This window comes from Solea solea, chromosome 12 (assembly GCF_958295425.1).
Source record: "Solea solea chromosome 12, fSolSol10.1, whole genome shotgun sequence".
In the NCBI taxonomy this organism is placed as follows: domain Eukaryota; kingdom Metazoa; phylum Chordata; class Actinopteri; order Pleuronectiformes; family Soleidae; genus Solea; species Solea solea.
Window position 1 is genome coordinate 10430904 of NC_081145.1, and position 18745 is coordinate 10449648.

General features: G+C 45.3%; 1 protein-coding gene across 1 annotated transcript; it reads left to right on the plus strand.

Annotated features, from left to right (window-relative positions):
* The first annotated feature begins 871 nt into the window (after positions 1-871).
* Positions 872-18071, plus strand: tshz3a (teashirt zinc finger homeobox 3a). Its single transcript, XM_058646120.1, has 2 exons — positions 872-1349; positions 13865-18071. The coding sequence occupies exons 1-2, from the start codon at positions 1310-1312 to the stop codon at positions 17167-17169; spliced, it is 3345 nt and encodes a 1114-aa protein (XP_058502103.1). The 5' UTR covers positions 872-1309; the 3' UTR covers positions 17170-18071.
* The last annotated feature ends 674 nt before the right edge of the window (positions 18072-18745 follow it).

The following is an 18745-nucleotide window of genomic DNA, read 5'->3' on the forward strand; positions in this document are numbered from 1 at the left end:
ATAAGATAATAATATATACCAAAACAATCAAGTTCAAAGTGGCATTATTATAAAAAAACAACAACAAAAGAGCAGATAATGTAGATCAATACTTAAACGCAAATAACAATAAATAATGACTAGTCGTTCAAGGCATAGAATGGTGTCGCAGGAAATCACATACATTTGTCACATTATATTGTGTTTACATATATAAATATTGTTTTATAGTATGTGACATTTCAGTAGTTTTTTTTCCTTTAATGTTCATTGTGGAGGATGTAACAGCATGACAGTAGTAGATAGATTTGCAATGGCAAAACTTTTACATTTACATCTCGTCCCATATGTTTGAAAAGGAGTAGGCAGAAATATAATATATATACTTACTTATATGTACCTACCCCCATTCCAACAGAAGTAACAGAAAATAAAAATACAGAGAGATACATCCATATATGTCCAGAACTGAAAAAAACAAAACATTCACACATATTAGGTGAGATTTTAGCACAAGTGGAATTGAATAGTAGTAATAATGACACATAACAATACAAATGCAACAAAGTCATGTGTTTTAATTGTAGATAAATATAAATGTGACACATTTTCCATTACAAATCCAAACAAACATGTGACAAAGGTTGAGTTCTTTCATGATGAAGGGATCTGAGCACATGAAAGGATTCTTCTGTCTGCGGTTCTGTGGCTGCAGATAATCAGCCTGATGCGTGTAATAACACACTGAACTGTGATTCACACAAAATCACACATGTGTACAGGAGGACACTGATTGTGTGTGTGCGTGTGTGTGTGTGTGTGTTTGTCCCTCCCTCCCTCCTCTCCCTCCTCTCCCTCCCTCCCTCTCTGAGAAGTAAAGAGTTAACGGAGCGGTGGGTTTGCCCATTCTCCTGTTGTGAGTGACGCGATCGTCTCTCTTATCCCTCAACTTTGCCTGTTGCCAGACCAGGCAGCCGAGGTGGACGCTGGCTATCAACACTGACATCTTTAACGCCACTAACGCCGCCGATCTCAAACACACACACACACACATACACATCACCACTCTGCTCCACCTCATTCATTTTTCCCCCTCCACCGCTGACTTTTTCCCCCCCGCTATTCCGCGACGATGATTTTTAGTTTTTCCTCTTCTTCCCTTCGGACTCCCCGATGTTGTGCAGTCTACTACGCGAAGGCGTGAATCTTTTTTTTCTTGAGTGGAGGTGGATCTTCCCGGATACAGCGAGGACGTATATGAAATAAAGGAAAGAAGAGTTTCGCCGGAGATCCTCACATTCAACAAAAAGAAAAAAAAAAAAAGAAGAAAATGCCACGGAGGAAACAAGAAGCGCCCAAGCGCGCCGCAGGTACGTACGTGAATCCAAGTGAAATGTGCGTAAAATGAATAAAGCAGCGGATGTTACCTTTTGTTTTGGGGAGCTCACTTTACAGTCACCGCATTTCCGTTTCCACTTTGTGTTTTTGTAACGCTGCGCCTTGTCACTCTTGGCTTCTCTCGCAGCAGAGCTCGTATAGGAACTGTTATCTGTTTTCGAACGGGTGTACAGTTTAGTCGACTAAACAATCTGCGTTTTCGCCGTCCACGCGCTGCGCAGCTCCTGTTGTCCCAGCGGACGAGTTGGCTGCTGTAAACTTTCACTTCCTATTGTTTCCAACTTGAATCCCTGATAGTTTACTGATCCGAACTGCCATCTTTATTCAATGTACAATTACAAAACCATGTGGAAAATAAGCAGTGTTTGCTTGACGGGGACACGGGGGGGCTTTGTGCGCATTTGATCTCAGCGCATAACTTCTTTGCACAAGCGAGAAAAGCGCTACCTCCGTGCTTTCTATCCTTCCTTGGGAAAAGATAAACAATTTGAGGGCAGACAATGGAGTTTCGTGGGCTGGAAGGAGCCGTAATCGACAGTTGCCATGTCTGATTTGACGGTTGATTGATTGGCTGTCATGCGGCTTTGATCCGATCCTTCCCGATTTGCATCAGAAAATCACTTCCCACCATGTGCTGCAGCCTGGCCCCTGACGTCACGTTTAAACCACTTTGAGAGGCCCTGTGTACTTTTCACACACACACACACACACAGTCTCTCTCACTGTAATGGCAAAGTGACTCACGAAAATGTGAAAGGGGGGACAAAGTGCTTTAACAGTGAGACATCACAAACAGATGCACACACACACACACACTAAAAGCACAAAACATCACACTCCCAAGTACACATGCTCACTTGTTCACTTTGGAAACACACACACACACACACACACACACACACACAGTGGGTAGAGGAGGCGGGAGGAGTAGGTTAGGGGTTGTAAAAGGAGCCGTGTGCTATGTAATGGAGGGGAGGAATGGGTTTGCTCTGTCAGACCGGGCCGTCACAACGGCTTTGTTTCATGTTTGATTTAATTGTCTCTCCCCTGACAGGCCCATTCATCAATGGCTTTAATGGTCAATCAGAGACAGGCTGAGTGAGTGCTCCCATTCTGTTTAGCCATAAGCTGGCCTGGGCTTTTATTTCATCAAAATGCCCCAGCCCTAATGTACATGCTCACTGGCTCAGAGTGGCCGCGGGGAGCACATAACGAATGACTGAAAGCTTTCTGATTTCAGATCAGTGAGAATGATGTCTTGTTTTTTTTTTGTTTTGTTTTTTTCTTCATCATCATCATCATCATCATCTCCTCTCTGCCCTCTCCTCCCTGCCACACTGCTGTTTCTCTGTTGACGAACGGGGCATAAAGGGCTGTAATATAGATAGTTTTGTGTTTTTAGAAAACAACTTTTTTTTTTTCCTCCTCAATCCACGCGTCTTTGTTCATTCATTCATCTATTCATTTCTTCATTTTTTTCATGCTCCCCTTCCACCCCTGTCAGTCAGCCCGTGCAGCTGCAAGTTATAAAGTTGTCAACTGTTCAGTGGCACACAAAGGGTGATGATGAATTGATTGCAGCACAGAGCATGGTGATAGAGAAAGCAAAGAAAAGGATGACAGATGATGGGCCTTGATTAGGGACTTAGGGGGAGAGTCAGCCCACTGCAACCTTGAGACTTGCATGAAAAATCCCCCCCACCACCACCACCGCAACCCACCCCAACACATACACACACTCCCACCCTGCATCGCTCTCTCATTGTCTCTGAAACACACACTCTCAGCTTCTCTCTCTCTTTTTTTCCTTCCCTCTCTCTTTCCTTCCTCCGTCTGAGAGGGTTTCTCTCGCCACAGTAGAAAACTTGTTTTGCCTGCTTCATTAGCGGTGGACCAATTAGCCGTGAGGCTGATGGAGTCCTGACAGGCCCCGTGATTGGAGATGACAAGCTCGGGGTGCCCAGCCCAATGAGGTTTGCCACCACTTTGATGTAATCAACTTGATATTACACAGAGCCGCTCGCCTTTGGTTGTGCTGTAACTCAATTTTCCGCTGCAAGTGACAAATGGGCTCCGCGTACCTGGGTCAGGTCTGAGTGCTCTTAACAACCAAGGGCAGCTGGCCACGTAAACAGTCGAGCAAACGCGAGGAAACATATTCCCACAGCTGTGGAAATACAGAGCCCTCGTCCAGCCCAAAGCTGTTGCAGTGGCTGCAGGAAGATAAAATACTCCAGCGACTTAACAGGAAGTTGACATGGGTTTTTACGGCATGTGGGCAACAGCACAGCAATTTCACTGGAATGTCTGACCTGGACAGTGTCCTCAAGAGGGTGGCAGCGTGTGGACAACATTTGTTGTGTTTGTGTGTCGTGTGAGAAATCCTCTTAACCGTTTTCCCTCTTTTACAACCTGCACTGCGGACGTTTGTGCGTGAGTGTGTATGAAGCCTCGTTCCCTCAAAAATGAGTGGCTATACTTGAGATTTGTAAACCTGGGTGAATCAGATTTAAAAGGTGATGAACGCCATTCCCGTTGTCAGGGGTGGCTCTGTAACCCTGTGGTGTTGTGTTGTTTTTTCCATCGGTGCGTGAAATAGGGAGCCGCAGACGCACCACATCAAAACGGTCATTTTACATTCTTTACTATAACGTGACTTTTACGCTGATCCCTTCGTTCAAACTCGGTGGCAAGTGATTTTAAAGGCACTACTAAAATGAAATAAAATGAAGGGGGATGAGATGAAAAATATTCAGCATCGTTCCAAGTTGTAAAAAGTAAGGTTCATTAAAAACATTCATGGCTAATGGCTGTGCCAACAGCCAGAAGATGAATGTGCATCTTAGTGTTGCAGTGGAAATAATGCCGGCATTTGCATCACTGCCAAAAATGAAGACAAAAAAGAAATTAGCTTTTTCACCCAGGTCTTGCATTTCCACTTATGCCGATCGGCTGATTTAAAACCCTCATGCATCGCAAAGTCACAGACGCGGGAGTGAAATGAAACACATTCCCTATACTGGTCAAAATCCCGTTCATACCCGGTGTTTAACGGGGTTTTTTTGACCAGTGAGAACAGGTTATAAGAGAGTCTGATACTAAGCACCACTGCAACAGTCTCTTCTTTCTGCAGGGTCAGGATTATAGCTGCCAGATTGGCAGCTATCACTCTTGTCTCTCTCTGTACGTGTTTGCATGCGTGTGTGTGTGTGTGTCTGTGTGCTCAGATCAACGGCGTGATCATGTGTACGTTCCAGTTTTTCCTGTGTGTGTGTGTGTGTGTGTGTGTCATTCTGCTTGTCGTAGTGATGAAAGGAATTGTAACTGTAGACCACCTACTGGGGTCAGACCATAATTCTCTTAACCCTGTGGACCTTTTTCCCCTCGCCCACTTTCTTCTCCTCCGTCTCTCTGTCTTTGCACGTTAGCTATAGTAACACAAGACACCGCAACCAAACACGCGGCGTCGACGCCAATAAAAACACAAGCACACATTACGTTTACTGATGCACATGTGAAATGATGTAAGTTGTTATTTTTTTTTATCTCTCTGCCTTCCTGTTGTTTATGTGCGAGGAGCATGAAGCAGCTCGAGTCGGGATTTTAATTGTTCGGCCGACATACGGACTGACGGCGTTAGTGAGCTTTTACAACAACAAGCCTCCTCTGGTGTTGTTTTGCAGGTGTGAGCGTGGCAAATGTTTTTGGCCTTGCAGGCCCTGTTGCTAATGAAAGTCCTGTAGCTGGATTCCGGTGAGGTTGAGTCACGTCTGTGATCTATGTGTCTGATAAGTGCATACCTAATGAGGCTGTGAGCACCACTGAGAGGGGGAGGAGGAGGAAGGCTGACGGAGTGTTTCCCACAGGTATTGACAGATGCCTTTTTGTTTTTGCCATAGGCCCTGACTCCATAAATCCTGCCCGTGTAATGATAACAGTGCCACCCTGCCAGCAAGTGAGTGAAAGAGAGAGTGCAAGAGAGGAGGGGAGAAAGAAGAGAAAAAAAAAAGGAGGGTAGAGAGGGGAGGAGGATGCGATGGTGGTGGGGACGAAAAGGAGAAGAGCGGGGGCGGTGAAATGGGCCTTCTCTCCTTTTTAACACACACTTGGCAGATGTCAGGCTATAGGGTTGGACTCCAGGAGAGAAAGAAGAGAGTAAGTGCTGTAGTAGTGTCACAAATAGAAAAACCGTTAGCCATCCACTCTTCCCTTTCAGCTTTCAGTGTGCTTTCACGAGAGGTTTTCAGCCGGGACTGCTGTCTGGCACTGAGTTGGAGGCTTTGTAAAAATAGTCCCACCGCTGTTGTGATAGATGCAGCTGCACTGTGGCGACAATTGGGACAGGCTGGTTCCCCCCCCCCAGCCCGGCTCCCTCTTACCCCCCTCCTCTTAGTCTCCCAGAGGTAGACAGCGTCAGAGCCTGGTGGGATGTGTGCTCTTTTCGGGGAAACTGAGCCACTCTGGTCTTCAGGGGTCCTGAAACCCAATCCAGGAGGAGAATAGCCCGGCCATGCCAGAGAGCCGATTTCCTTTTCAACAGAGTCATTTATCACTGACCCACCCTTTGCTTCTGACACGGTGACGTGTGTCATTTATCAAACAGGCTTTACCAGACACACAGAGAAGGGAGGTGGATGGGGGGGGGGCAGAGAGGAAGAGAAAGAGAGAGTAAAAGAGGGGAAAAACAAGACAGAGAGTGGATGAGGACAGACAAAGAGAAGGAGAGGAATGGAGAATGAGGTGTGCAGTTAGTAGAAACAGAGAGAGAGAGAGAGAGAGAGGAATGGAGAGCTAGGAAAAGAGAGAGAGAGAGAGAGAGAGAGTCGTTTGTGTGTGTGAGTTTTTCCAGGGAAGAGCGAGTTTTCCTGAAAGCCTTGAGGAGATGTGTTTGGGAGGGGAGATTTTTTAGAGATGACAGGGTGGATTGAGTTACTCTGAGTCGTTTTCTGATGATGAGTGACAGAATGTTCTTCCATGACACGTCTCTAGATGTCAGAAGGAAGGGGAGAAATATGCTTTGCCAGTGTACACGTCCGACAAGTGTGTTAGCGTTGTGTACTCATAATGTATGCACAGCAGACAGGCGTAGAGACATTGTTGAGGCGTGTGTGTGTGTACGTGCTCACATTTGGCCATATGGCGTCAATGTTTAATGTTGTGCGTGCGTGTGTGTGTGTGTGTGTGTGTGTGTGTGCTGCTCCCTGATGAGCGCAGCTGACAGGTATCACTCATGCAGCAGCCTGGCCTTTAAATGAACCCGAGCTTCTCTGCTCTCCCGTGGCCCTAACAGGCTCTCTCTAAGATGGATGCTTCTTTAAAAATCAGATTAATGATGGATACCAGGCTTATAGTGCCATTTATCATGAAGAATATTATTTAGGCCGGCCGTGTATGGCTGTAACTGGAGAGCCAGGACGAGAAGAAGCAGGGTGGAAAGCCTTAGACAGACACTCACTGTGTGATGGATGGCTAAGCGCTCTCTCTGAGTGTTACAAGACACCAGTGCCGCAGCAGTAGGCCATAATCAGATAGCCCAGGGATGTTTATCCCGCAACTACACTACCCAGATTGCCTTGCCTGAAGCATTGCTTTATGAAAGGTAGAGTCTGTCTTTATTATCATCCTTTAAAAAAAGTTAGAATCACGACAAAACTTTAGACACTGAAAGACACACCACAAGACCCAGCAGCATTTATTTAGATTATACGTTATATAATAATCCAATAGCACCAATATAAGTGACTGGATAATTACCTTGAGGTGTCTCCATTTAGCTTTGCCCAAAGGCGTCCCTAGTCCTGCATCATTCCCAAACAATCATGAATAAAATATTACAGCGAGAGGTCAAGGCAAGGCCAGCACTGCTGCTACGGTGAAGTTAAAAAAAAAACCTGTTATTTTGTTGGGTTTTTTTTGTTTCTTGTTCCCTGCGCCTGACTTCTACCTCCTCCTCCTACACACTACTGTGATTTATGGTGGCCATCCATCTTCAGTCTATGTCCATCACCTCCTCGTTGCTAGGCGATCATGGCAGCAGCTGTGTGTTGTGAGAGGGGTTTGGTTGTCCCAAGCCCCAACTTTATTCTATTTCACTCCCCCCCCCTTCTCTCTGCTCCTAACCTAAGATTCAACTTTAAACACAGTCCTGTTTTCAGTGGCAGCCACAAGCTACAAACCTAATCCTTGTGTCAGCCGTAAGCGAGTCTGTCTCTCTGTTTCAATAACGGCCACAATTCATATTCGTCCCATGACTTTTGGACCTGACCTGACGTCTACATACAGTAACGTTTATCACAACCTAAATATCAGACCTGCACAGTCAGGTCTGAAACCAACTTTTACATTGCGATCACATGTGTAGCTCATATTTTAAAAGGTTTTGGACAACATTTCTGTCGTCATCAATGATAACACACTCAAGCCGCCAAGGACAAAAGTACAAAAAAAAGTCTCCATGTTGTAACAACAGCAACTGAGACATTTATGACCAAGCAAGTGGAACAAAGAAAACATGAGCAAATCAGGCCGGGTTTAAATTAGTCCCGTTTAATCAGTATGGAAAGAAAGACATTAAAACATGCAAATGATTAACTAAGCTGAGCACTGCCAAGTGCTATGACTTTGATATACTCCACCTACTATAGATGTGGTGCATGTGGCGTTCAGTGATCACTGTGTAACTCACTGTTCCCATACACTAATGTACCTTTTTTTTTTTTTTTTTTCTAAAAATCATTGAGTTTTAATTACTGGGTTAAAAATTGGCACGTTGTTTAAAAGCTTATATTCGGAGTTCTGTCACAAACGCGCAGTAGTCTTTGTATTAGACCCCAGAGTATGTTGAGTATTGTGTCGGAGCTTCGCCGTCGTCCTGCTGTTTTACTGTCTTGCCTTATTCACACAACCTGATGACCTTTAAACAGCATTGTTTTATTAGGCTTTTAACAGTTTAAGGAATGGGGGAAATATACTGCAGTTCTGCTTCATGGGCCCTTTTTGCTACAGAGCTGCCCAAGGAAGGCATATTGGTAGAAAGATGAACCAGAGGAAGCGTGTCAAACGAAGTCGGACTTAGACGAAACAGGCCTGATGCATATATGTCGCTGTGGAACACCGTCTTCCTGTGTCTTCCTGCGGCTTCCTGCGGCGCCTCCATCATTGTTAGCGACTGTCCTTGGATCGACACCTGTGGGAGCACTTTGTGTTTGGCTCTTTTTTCTTAGTTTACATTTGGTTAATCACTTTATTGTGGCTGTAGCAAGTATCACAATGGATCCTGACAAATTTGTGTTAGTGTTGGTAACTGGAGGCATTTATGTGTCTCTCTCATGTCGGAGATACAAAATGAATGTTTAGCTCTCAAGGTCTGTCTGTGCAGCTGACAGCTATGAGGTCCAGTCAAAACACAACCATCAGCTGAGGGCAGAATCTATTTCGTGTCTGTCTGTTTCTCTCTTTTTTCTGTCTCTCTCCTTTGCCTGCTCTCTCGGCCTCACTCTCTTATTGTCTGTCTGTCTGTCTGTCTGTCTCTCTCTCTCTCCTTACTCTGTGAATTGACAAAGTTCAGCCCTAAGCTTTGCCTGGGGCCAGAATGATCTCTCTGTTTTTCCCATCTCCCGTATCACACATCCTGCACTACAATCGACGGACACAATGTATTCACAAAGCCATCAGGGAGTAGAGAACACACACAAATAAAAACTGACAAAGACGTCCATGATTGCTTGTAACATGATATGTTGTTAGAGAGGAGTGTAGGGGCAGTAGCGTTAAAACAAAAAGAATGTGAGCAGCACTGTCTCCGGTCATAATAGTAAAAAGCGACTTAATGTCAGGACTTGTTAATTTTACAAATGGCCGCAGATCACCTGTTACATATTTGCCCGTTTTCTCGTGGGACTTCCAGCCAGTATGTGAGGATCAAAGGGAAAGTAGGCAGAGGACTAAGTTTGATTGAGTATGGTACTTTTGACAAATGTGTACAACAGAAAGGCATTTTAGGTATGTTACTGATCTGCTGCTGTTTTGACAGAATGGGGCTGTTTGTGGACTAAATTATTCTGATCTATTTAAAGGGTTTCAGGCAGCTGGGAAACTTGAGAGAGTGGGTGGAAGTCTGCAGTTTAAAGTTTTTTTTTTTTGTTGTTTGATTGAGACTGGGGTGACTTCCTGTCCTGTGGTGTTCTGGAGCTGTTTCCTGTCAGTAAGAGCCCCCTGCCGAGGGGCCGTGTTGGTTTAAGGGCGTCAAGGTCCAGTTAAAATAGTGTGCACATGTCAAGAAACTCTTGTCATGTTGTGACGCAGTTTAACTCTCTCCTCTCCCACTCCTCCCGCATTTCCAACTGACTTCAAATATCTCCGCCGAAGTGTGATCAAAGGATGTGGCATCTCTTTAACTGGATAATAAATAAACTTTGTCAATATGTCATGTTTTAGAACGGCAGCTCTAATGTGGATTATTTCTTTATTGTCTATAGAAGAACATCTGAAATTAATTAAGTCCGTCACAACTGACTTACCTTCAGTGCTTCCTTTATTTTCCTTTTGTTGTTGGATTTTTTTCTTGTTGTTGTCTTTGAACAATGCAAAAACCTTTCCTGTAATCTTTACAGTAAGCACTGAGGGACCACCCATGTAGACAATTTCCTCTCCCCTCCCTGGATCTCACTAGTCTCTTTGTGCACAGTACAGTTGGCTGTGCATACAGCAATAAAAAAAAAACACAAAAAAAAACGGATGAGCTACAGCAGTTATGAAAAACCATGTAAACATTGCTTTTGTAATCTTAAAGATCTTAATCACACATTCTAATAATTCGTCATGAATCAGTATCATGTCCAATGTTGCATATGCTCCATGAAGTGCATAGTATTATATGTGCATGTGAATTTAAACATATTAGTTTGAGAGAAAAGGAACCTAATTTCTTCTGACGTCCACATACCACCTGATGAGAATAAAAAAACACTGTGCTTGCTATGACCCCGCGATGGACTGAGCTTTTTTTAATTCAACATAGCGCCTATGGCAAGGTTGTACATTTTCTTCTTTTTTTGTTCTAGAGACCGAGCAGTCATGTGAGTATGAGGGTCAGACCCAGGTAGAGTTTTTAATGACACATCCTGTTTACTCCTCTGCGACCGGGTGTGATCTGGCTCCCAGACGGTTTCTGCAGCTATGGAAGCCAGACCTGGAATATGCACTTTCCAGGTTTCCTGTTATTGGCATCCAAAAAATAATGCAAAGATTTTACTTGATGCACGGTAGTTATTTTTTTTAGGTTTACATATTATCACTCTTGCATGTAAGGCCTATTTAAATGCATCAAAAACAGACAGTGCTTTCAGCAGCACTTGAGGAGAATAGCTCATGGGACAGAGGAGAGGAGACGGAGAGAGTGCGAGACACTGAAAGGCTCTGTTTTACAGGCAGCCACAGCACCTTCCTGCTTAATCACCCCCCTGTCCCTGCCCCTGTCTGTTGTTCCTGATCGTCATAGTAGCACTGCAGTATTTCTATCAGATGATCTCTCCCTGCTCGTCTGCGGCCCTTATGTTTATGAAAATGATACTCCACAGGAATGCCTCTTGCAAGCCAAGATGTCACTGTCTTCCCTCATCGCTTGCATCAATGTGTATGTATGAGTGTGTTTGTTTGTGTTTGTGTCTCAGTGTGTGTGTGAGTGTGTGTGTGGGGGGGGGGGGGTTCGCTATTTGAGGTTGTGAATCTTCTGCATTTGTGCCTTATATTTACTGTAGCATGTGTGTTTTCAAGAGCGTGTTACTGCTATTTCCATGTGAGCCGTGACTGAGATGTTGATTGTGTGTATGCGTACCTCCTACCCTTCTTATCCACAGCCCCTCCCCAAAGGAATCATTCATGGAACCTAATGATTCTTGTCTTTTCCCCACATGGTTTCACCTCACTTTATCATTACAAGCGCACACACAAACACACACACACACACACACTTTCTCACTCTCTGACTCACACATAGACCACAAAAACTCATATGTTGGTCCTACACCGCGTGCCGAGATATTAGTTAAGACTGCATCCAACAGTATTGTTGTATTCATAATCATCTTCTTTTTTTTTATTCTAAGGGAGCCTCTATACTCCCATCACCTTTTATTAGCTTGATAAATCACCTCTGTTGTCAGTCAAGCCAGGGAGAATAATTGGATGTGGTTGTCGCCCTGTGTGATGGATTATCAGTCATTGGGGATTAAATTAACAGATAGTGCTCAGACATAATGGTTTTTGTTTTGCATTTTAAATTGCCTGGGAGCACAGTTAGACTCTGTAGGTTTTATAGTTAGTCCTTTTTTACACACCACCCCCACTCCTGCGCTATCTTGGCTTAATGACAAATGAACAATAACCTATAGGGCTGTGTTTTTATTAGGATGAAATTTAAAACGGTTACTATGCAGTCAATGTGCGGACAAAGACCGAGTAAGACTTACAGATGTGATAGTGGGACATGACATTGAATACAGTAGTAGTAGTTTGATTAATGACGGCGTGGAGAAGTATGTGGAATATTTTTTGTTTTGTTGTTGTGGATGAGAAAGGCAACCTGACAACTTGGTCAAGCAACATGCCAGGCTGACCTGAAGCAAACTGACATCTGTGACCAGCTCGTCAGGACACAAACATATTATCCACCTCATCCTGCCTGGATTTCCTCTTTCCAGTGATTATCTGACACAAATACCATGTAGATAGGTGGAAGTGAAAGTTAAGCAAAAGGGAAGAGGGTGTGGGCAGTCGCCTGAGCACTGGTGGGAGTGAGATATCTTCCCCTGCATGTTTGCCCATGCATGAGCGATTTACCTCCTCACCACCTTCTTCATCTCCTCCCCAAACCCCCCCTCTCCTCCACATCCACATTATCATAATTGTGTCCAGAACATGAGGGGCCAGGGAAGTGATCATGTCATTTTATTTACACCCTGCTTGGCCCTTTTTACAAACGACATGCCACTGACTGCCAAGCGAACTGGGGCCCGACGACATCTTTTGATCAGGGCTGTCGGTGCCTATCAGCGGAGAATGGCAGGTAATGGATACCCAGTGACAAACCAAATCTCCGGGAGGACGAAGAGTGGGCCGCACCTGCCAGGTCTCCATTAGACTAGCCTCTCAGTGGGGCTGCATGCTGACTGTGCCCCCAGGGCCCAAATCACACCAGCGCCAGCCACATGGCCGCCTCGAGATTGGCTGTTAGCACTGGAAATGAGAGTTATTTCAGCTATGACATTTTTGTTTAGAATGGATGTGTGAGTGTGTGTGTGTGTGTGTGTTTGTGTGCAAATGCACAGACTCAACTGTGCAAGTGCACGAACCATTAAAGACTATAGAGCTCCTTTCTGCGGCATTTGTCTTAGTTTACAATAATGTCCATACAGCCTCAGACCTGTCCACAGGCCATCCACTGTTTCACAGATTATTTGTTTTTCTCCAAGTTTAGTGGTTTAGTGAGTGAGGTGGACAGCAAATGGGGGGAGGTGGTACTGCAGAGGGAGGGGTGAGTCGGCCTTAGGTGGATCAGCTCACCACACACACACACACATGCTTATCATCTCTTCCCATGTGAGTAGTGGGCCACAGCATGCAAAGTGACAGGGTTGCTTATGCATTGCCGTCTTGTTGACAATCCTCACTTTCATCTTATTCTTATCTCAGGCTCCCTCTATTCCTGCCTTTTTTGTTCATTTCATTTGAAAATTATTTCTATTACGTTTGCATTACATTTAACACCTGTTTGGACTGTTGATGTTCATTTGTAATAATGCAGCTTGCGCACTGACTGTCTCACTTCACCCCAGTCCAGATGACAATGTCTGTTGAACATATCAGAATTTCACAACAAATGTCTCTCACCTTTTTTTTTTTTAATTCTTAGCGATATGCTCTTTGTCTCTCTCTCTCTCTCTCTCTCTCTCTCTCTCTCTCTCTCTCTGTGTGTGTGTGTGTAATCAGAGAAGAGGCAGATGAAGAGGCGTCAGACATATTAACTGACAGATGGAGGTTGATCCAACTCATTTATTACCCCAGAGGAGAATGCCACAGTGAGATTGGGCTTCATTAATTTCAGATTTAGTTTTCATTTCAAGCTGTTGCGCCCTGAGATAAATAAAATGGCGCATTATGTTTTTGCCAAGATATTTCTTTTTTGTTTTCCTCCAATAGAAGGAGTGAAAAGAGGGGAGGCATAAGTTCCGTGTGGCTGGGGTAGTATATAAATACAGGCTCGCCTAGAGGAAAATAACACCTCAACGGTTGATGAGGTGAAATGGGATGACTGTAATTTCTCAGCTCAGCTTTAAAGGCTCCCACACAGATGGCTCATTTATCCCTGGGAGTCCTCGGGCACACATAGCAGGGAAACTTTTTCTCCAGTTATTCTAACGTGGCGTTTTCACTCCCTGCAATTTAACTCATCTCTTTCTTTCTCTCTTTGTTTCCATTCTCCTTGCAGCCTATTCTCCCGAGGAGCTGACAGAGCACACTGTGGAGGGTGAGGAAGCAGAAGTAGACGACCTTCCCTCAGCCCCTCAGGATGACCCTCCAAAGAAAGATGAGTTTGTGGAGCAAAGTGTAGAGCCTGTCAAGGATCAGGCATGTGACCAGCAATCAGCTGGAGTTGCAGAGCTCTCGGGACAAGAGGTGGACAGTGATTCACATGTCAGTGAGACCAGTGACCGGCTCTCAGACTTTGAGAGCCCCTCCAGAAATGCCGAGGGCAGCTTGGGCACAGCACCTCTGAATGGTGGAACCAAGACACCTCCCATAGGCATGGACACCTTAGAACAAATGAAGGCTATCTACTCCAGCTTCCTGACCAACCCCTTGTGGTCACCAGTAAACTTCAATTCTACACAGCCACAGGTGCAGCCACCAGCTCCTGCAGAGAAGCCAACTCGCAGCAATAGCACTAGTAGCAGTAGTAGCTGCAGCAGTGGTAGCTATGACTGGCACCAGACTGCAGTAGCAAAGACATTACAACAGCATCCTCCCCCAAGCCGTCATCCTGCTCAGTCTGAGCCCAGCCTCTTTAGTACAGTCCAGCTTCACAGGCAAAACCCAAAACTTTTTGGATCAATCTTCACTGGGGCCAGTAAATTCCGCTGTAAGGGCTGTAGTGCTGCTTATGACACCTTGGTGGAGCTGACGGTTCACATGAACGATACAGGCCACTACCGCGATGACAACCACGACAAGGCAGGCAGTGGTGCGAAACGCTGGTCTAAACCACGGAAGCGGTCCCTTTTGGAGATGGAAGGGAAGGAGGATGCCCAGAAAGTTTTGAAGTGCATGTATTGTGGTCACTCCTTTGAATCCCTCCAGGACCTCAGTGTCCATATGATTAAGACCAAACATTACCAGAAAGTGCCTCTGAAGGAGCCCATGGCCCCTGTGGCAGCCAAAATAATGTCCTCTAAGAAAAGAGGACTTGTGGGGTTGGACCTCGCTGCCTCACTACGTTCTAAAGAAGAAACCTCCAAAGCTATGCACCCACAGACAGACCTGAGTGAACCCTCGCAGAAACCCTCCTCCAGCCCCTACACCACCACAAATAACCGCTACGGCCACCAAAATGGTGGTAGCTATGCTTGGCAGTTTGAATCCAACAAGTTCCAAATTCTTAAGTGTATGGAGTGTGGCAGTTCCTATAATACACTGCAGGAGCTGAGAACCCATATGATGGTGACAGGACACTTTCTGAGGATGACCAGTACTTTAGGAAAGAGGATCAAAACGCTTCCTGAGGCCACCTCTCCCAGCCGTGGGAAGGTTGCCACACCTACTGAACAAACGGTCCAGTCTGTCCCACTGGCACCCTCCACTTTCTCTCCTCCCCCTCTTCAGACTACCACAACTCCCCCTGCCAACTCCCCTCCTCTCAAAGAGATCAAGAAGGAGGAGTTTGAGGAGGAGTGCACTCAAAAAGAAGCTGTTGCAGAAAAGCTAGTTGCAGTTTCTGTTGGGAAGGAGGAAGATTCTGAGAAGGAGGAAAAATATGACATCTCAAAGTATACCTATCTTACTGAAGAGGATCTTAAAGAAAGCCCTAAAGGGGGCTTTGATATACTCAAATCACTGGAAAATACTGTGACATCAGCCATCAACAAGGCTCAGAGTGGGAACCCAAGCTGGGGGGGCTACCCAAGCATCCATGCAGCCTATCAGTTCCCTAGTGCTCTGAAACTCCACCATGGCAGCATGGAAAAGAATTCCCCAATGAAGTTCTTGTTTAATGGAGGGGATCGAGAATTATCCAAGAACCAACCCCTTATTTCCCCACCACTTAGTCAATCCTCCCCCTTTCCCAGCAACAACTTCCAGGCAATAGAAGATTTAGTGAAAAAAGTGACAGAGAAAGTAGCAAAAGTAGAGCGAAGGGTGAAGCAGTTGTCCCCTGAGAGGGAGAACACCACCTCCCCTTGCAGTAGTGAAGCTGAAGAGTCACAGAAGGGCCGAGAGGCTGACTCGCCTCGGGAGTGGAGGGCAGTCACCCCAGCCAATAGTGACAGGGGAAGCCTTAGCGACAGAGCATCCCCAGCAACAGAATCCAAAAGAGAGATGGCAGTCAAGTCCCCTCACGCCTCTACACTGAGATGCAGCACCACCATTATTACTGGCCATACTCCTCCAGAGCAGCCCTTTGTCAACCCTCTAAGTGCTCTTCAGTCAGTAATGAACATTCATTTGGGGAAAGCAGCCAAGCCTTCCTTGCCAAACCAAGATCCCCTGAGCCTGCTGTCTAGGCTCAGCCAGAGCATGGCTGAGAGGGCTGCTGTGGCTGCCCCTCCCTCACAAATCAAAAAGCAGGAAACTGTAGTTGATAATAGTTTTGGCCAGCCCAGTGATGACCAGCCTATGGACCTCACAAAAGGGAAAAGTGAAAGGGGAGCCTCTGTCGGCTCTGCCCCCCTAACTCCCTCATCTACAGCCTCTTCCATCTCTCCTGCTTCTCTTGTTACTCCTGCAAAACTAACAGTGGTCTCACCTTACACATCCACGAGCCCTCTACATGAAAATGCATTGTCAGATATTTCAGACATGCTTAGGAACCTGACACAGTCCCACCATGTCCCAAAGCCGCCCTCACGGTCCAGGGTCACAGATAAAGCTGAGGTTGTGGGGTCCACTCATGACGACGACGAGGCGTCCCTGCATGGCCACAAGCGTAAAGGCCGTCACTCCAACTGGAACCCCCAGCACCTCCTCCTTCTGCAGGCCCAGTTTGCCTCAAGCCTGAGGCAGACGTCAGAAGGAAAGTATATCATTAATGACCTCAGCCCACAGGAAAGAATGCACGTATCTCGTTTCACAGGTCTCTCTATGACCACCATCAGCCACTGGCTGGCTAACGTTAAGTACCAGCTAAGGAGAACGGGCAGAACCAAGTTCCTAAAGAACCTTGACTCAGGTCAGCCCACCTTCTTCTGTAGTGACTGTGCCTCGCAGATCCGGACTGCAGCAGCTTATGTGTGTCACCTGGAAGCCCACCTAGGCTTCAGAATCAAGGACTTGGCCAAGCTGTATCACAAACAGACTGTGAGGGACCCCCAATGTCTCACTGAGAAACTGGTGCCCTTGGAGTCCCTCCTTTCCACACAGTCACAGGATGACTGCAGTAGTAACGGGGCAGTGTACCGCTGCCAGCTCTGTGTCCGTAAATTTGCCACCAAGCACGCCATCAAGCTTCACCTCAGCAAGAGCCATGGAAAGTCTCCAGAGGACCATCTGCTATATGTGTGTGAACTAGAGAAGCACTGAATTACTCTCAGCAGTCAACATACATGTAGAGTGCATATGTAGAATTAACGAAAAAAAACAGAGTATATGAAAATGTGTGTTAATGCACAAAGATGCCATGAACTACTGTTAAAAATGTCAGCACAAAGTGTTTACATCTATTCGGCCTATAAACATTTCTGACTTATCTGTTTCAAAAGACACTTATTTCACATCAAAATATGTGGTAAGACAAAGATTTCCAGCCCCAACTGTTGTCAGCTTTGTTGTCTCCCTCACTTAGTGTACAACCATGTGAGACAATGGAGGACAGGTTCATTACCACAGTGAATCTCTTGACTGTAAGGTCAGCTAGTAACTTGAAATGTATTAACTATCGTATTTATTTTGTATTTTTGTGAGTTTGGTTTTGATTTGCTGGTAGACTGCATGTACAACACGTTTAACTGTTCTGTTTGTGCAGTCCTTTCCTGTCCTGTTCAGATTTTAAATTGGTCTCTGGTTATTTTTCAACACGTTAAAAACAGCCAAATGCCTGGGAAAGCTCCTTTAAAAGAACCTGCCAAACAGCAAATCTTCTTGTTTTTATTGTTTTCTCTGTACAGCCTATTGGTTTTCTCACTGATTGTAAAAGTTGCCTTGTTCTTTATCATTGAGTAAGGGGCACTTAAAATCCAGGTCTGTGTAAAAATGTATATATAGTGTATAAGCGTACTTGCTGTTTAAATTATGCATACTTGGTATATTTCCTAATTTAAGAGGACAATGACTATCCACTGGTGCAGAGCCCTTGAAAAAGATTAAAAGGACACTGTTTTGCACAATAGTTTTATAAATGTTATTTGATAAAAAAAAAACCCAATACAAATATGTTAATGCCTTGTGCTTCTATGATTAAATTGAAATAACTGCTGCATAAAACATATGTTGTCTTTCATATCTGCCAGTCTGATGAATGTGGAAGGTCAAGGTGTGTAATGTATTTTACAAAGCAATATTTCAACAAGCAAACTTTCAATGGTGTGGTTAATGAGGACAGAAAAACTGACTTATCACAATATTGCTCAATATGTAGTTTCCTGGTGTAATTCAAGTTTTCACTTCAATCCTGCACTTATAAAGAAGAAAAGCCCTCCCACGTTACAGTATAGTAACAAAACATTTACAACCAAGCCACATCTGCAGACACCCTGACCAGAGCTCAAGACCCCTTAGTGTTTATCTCTCTGTAGTTGTCTTCACAACCGCAATTTGTCTACATATTCCTGGTGATTTCTGTGTCGTCGCATTGTTGTGGGGCGGACCTGTGAGGTACGAGCACTGCCACTGCCTGCAAGGCGTCTGGCAGGTGGTGTGTGCTGCATGTAAACCACCAGATGTTTCTGAAACGAGCCACTGGAGGAGGAGGAGGAGGCAGGCGGGCTGCAACAGCAGGCAGAGTGGGCTGATTACCACGGGGGCTTGGATGCCATCAGGAGCCCTGGGCACAGACAGCAGATCTGGCACACACCTGGACTCCAAGACTGTCCCTTGGAAAAAATAAAGTGGTTCCTATATACGCGCACTGAGACAAGCTGACAGCGGTGCAGAATGCGCA

What these genes read in the sequence shown, in the direction of transcription:
- tshz3a (XM_058646120.1), top strand. Translation starts at nt 1,310, where the DNA reads ATGCCACGGAGGAAACAAGAAGCGCCCAAGCGCGCCGCAG. An exon ending in AGCGCCCAAGCGCGCCGCAG is followed by an intron (nt 1,350 to 13,864) that starts GTACGTACGTGA and finishes TTCTCCTTGCAG; the next exon opens with CCTATTCTCCCGAGGAGCTG.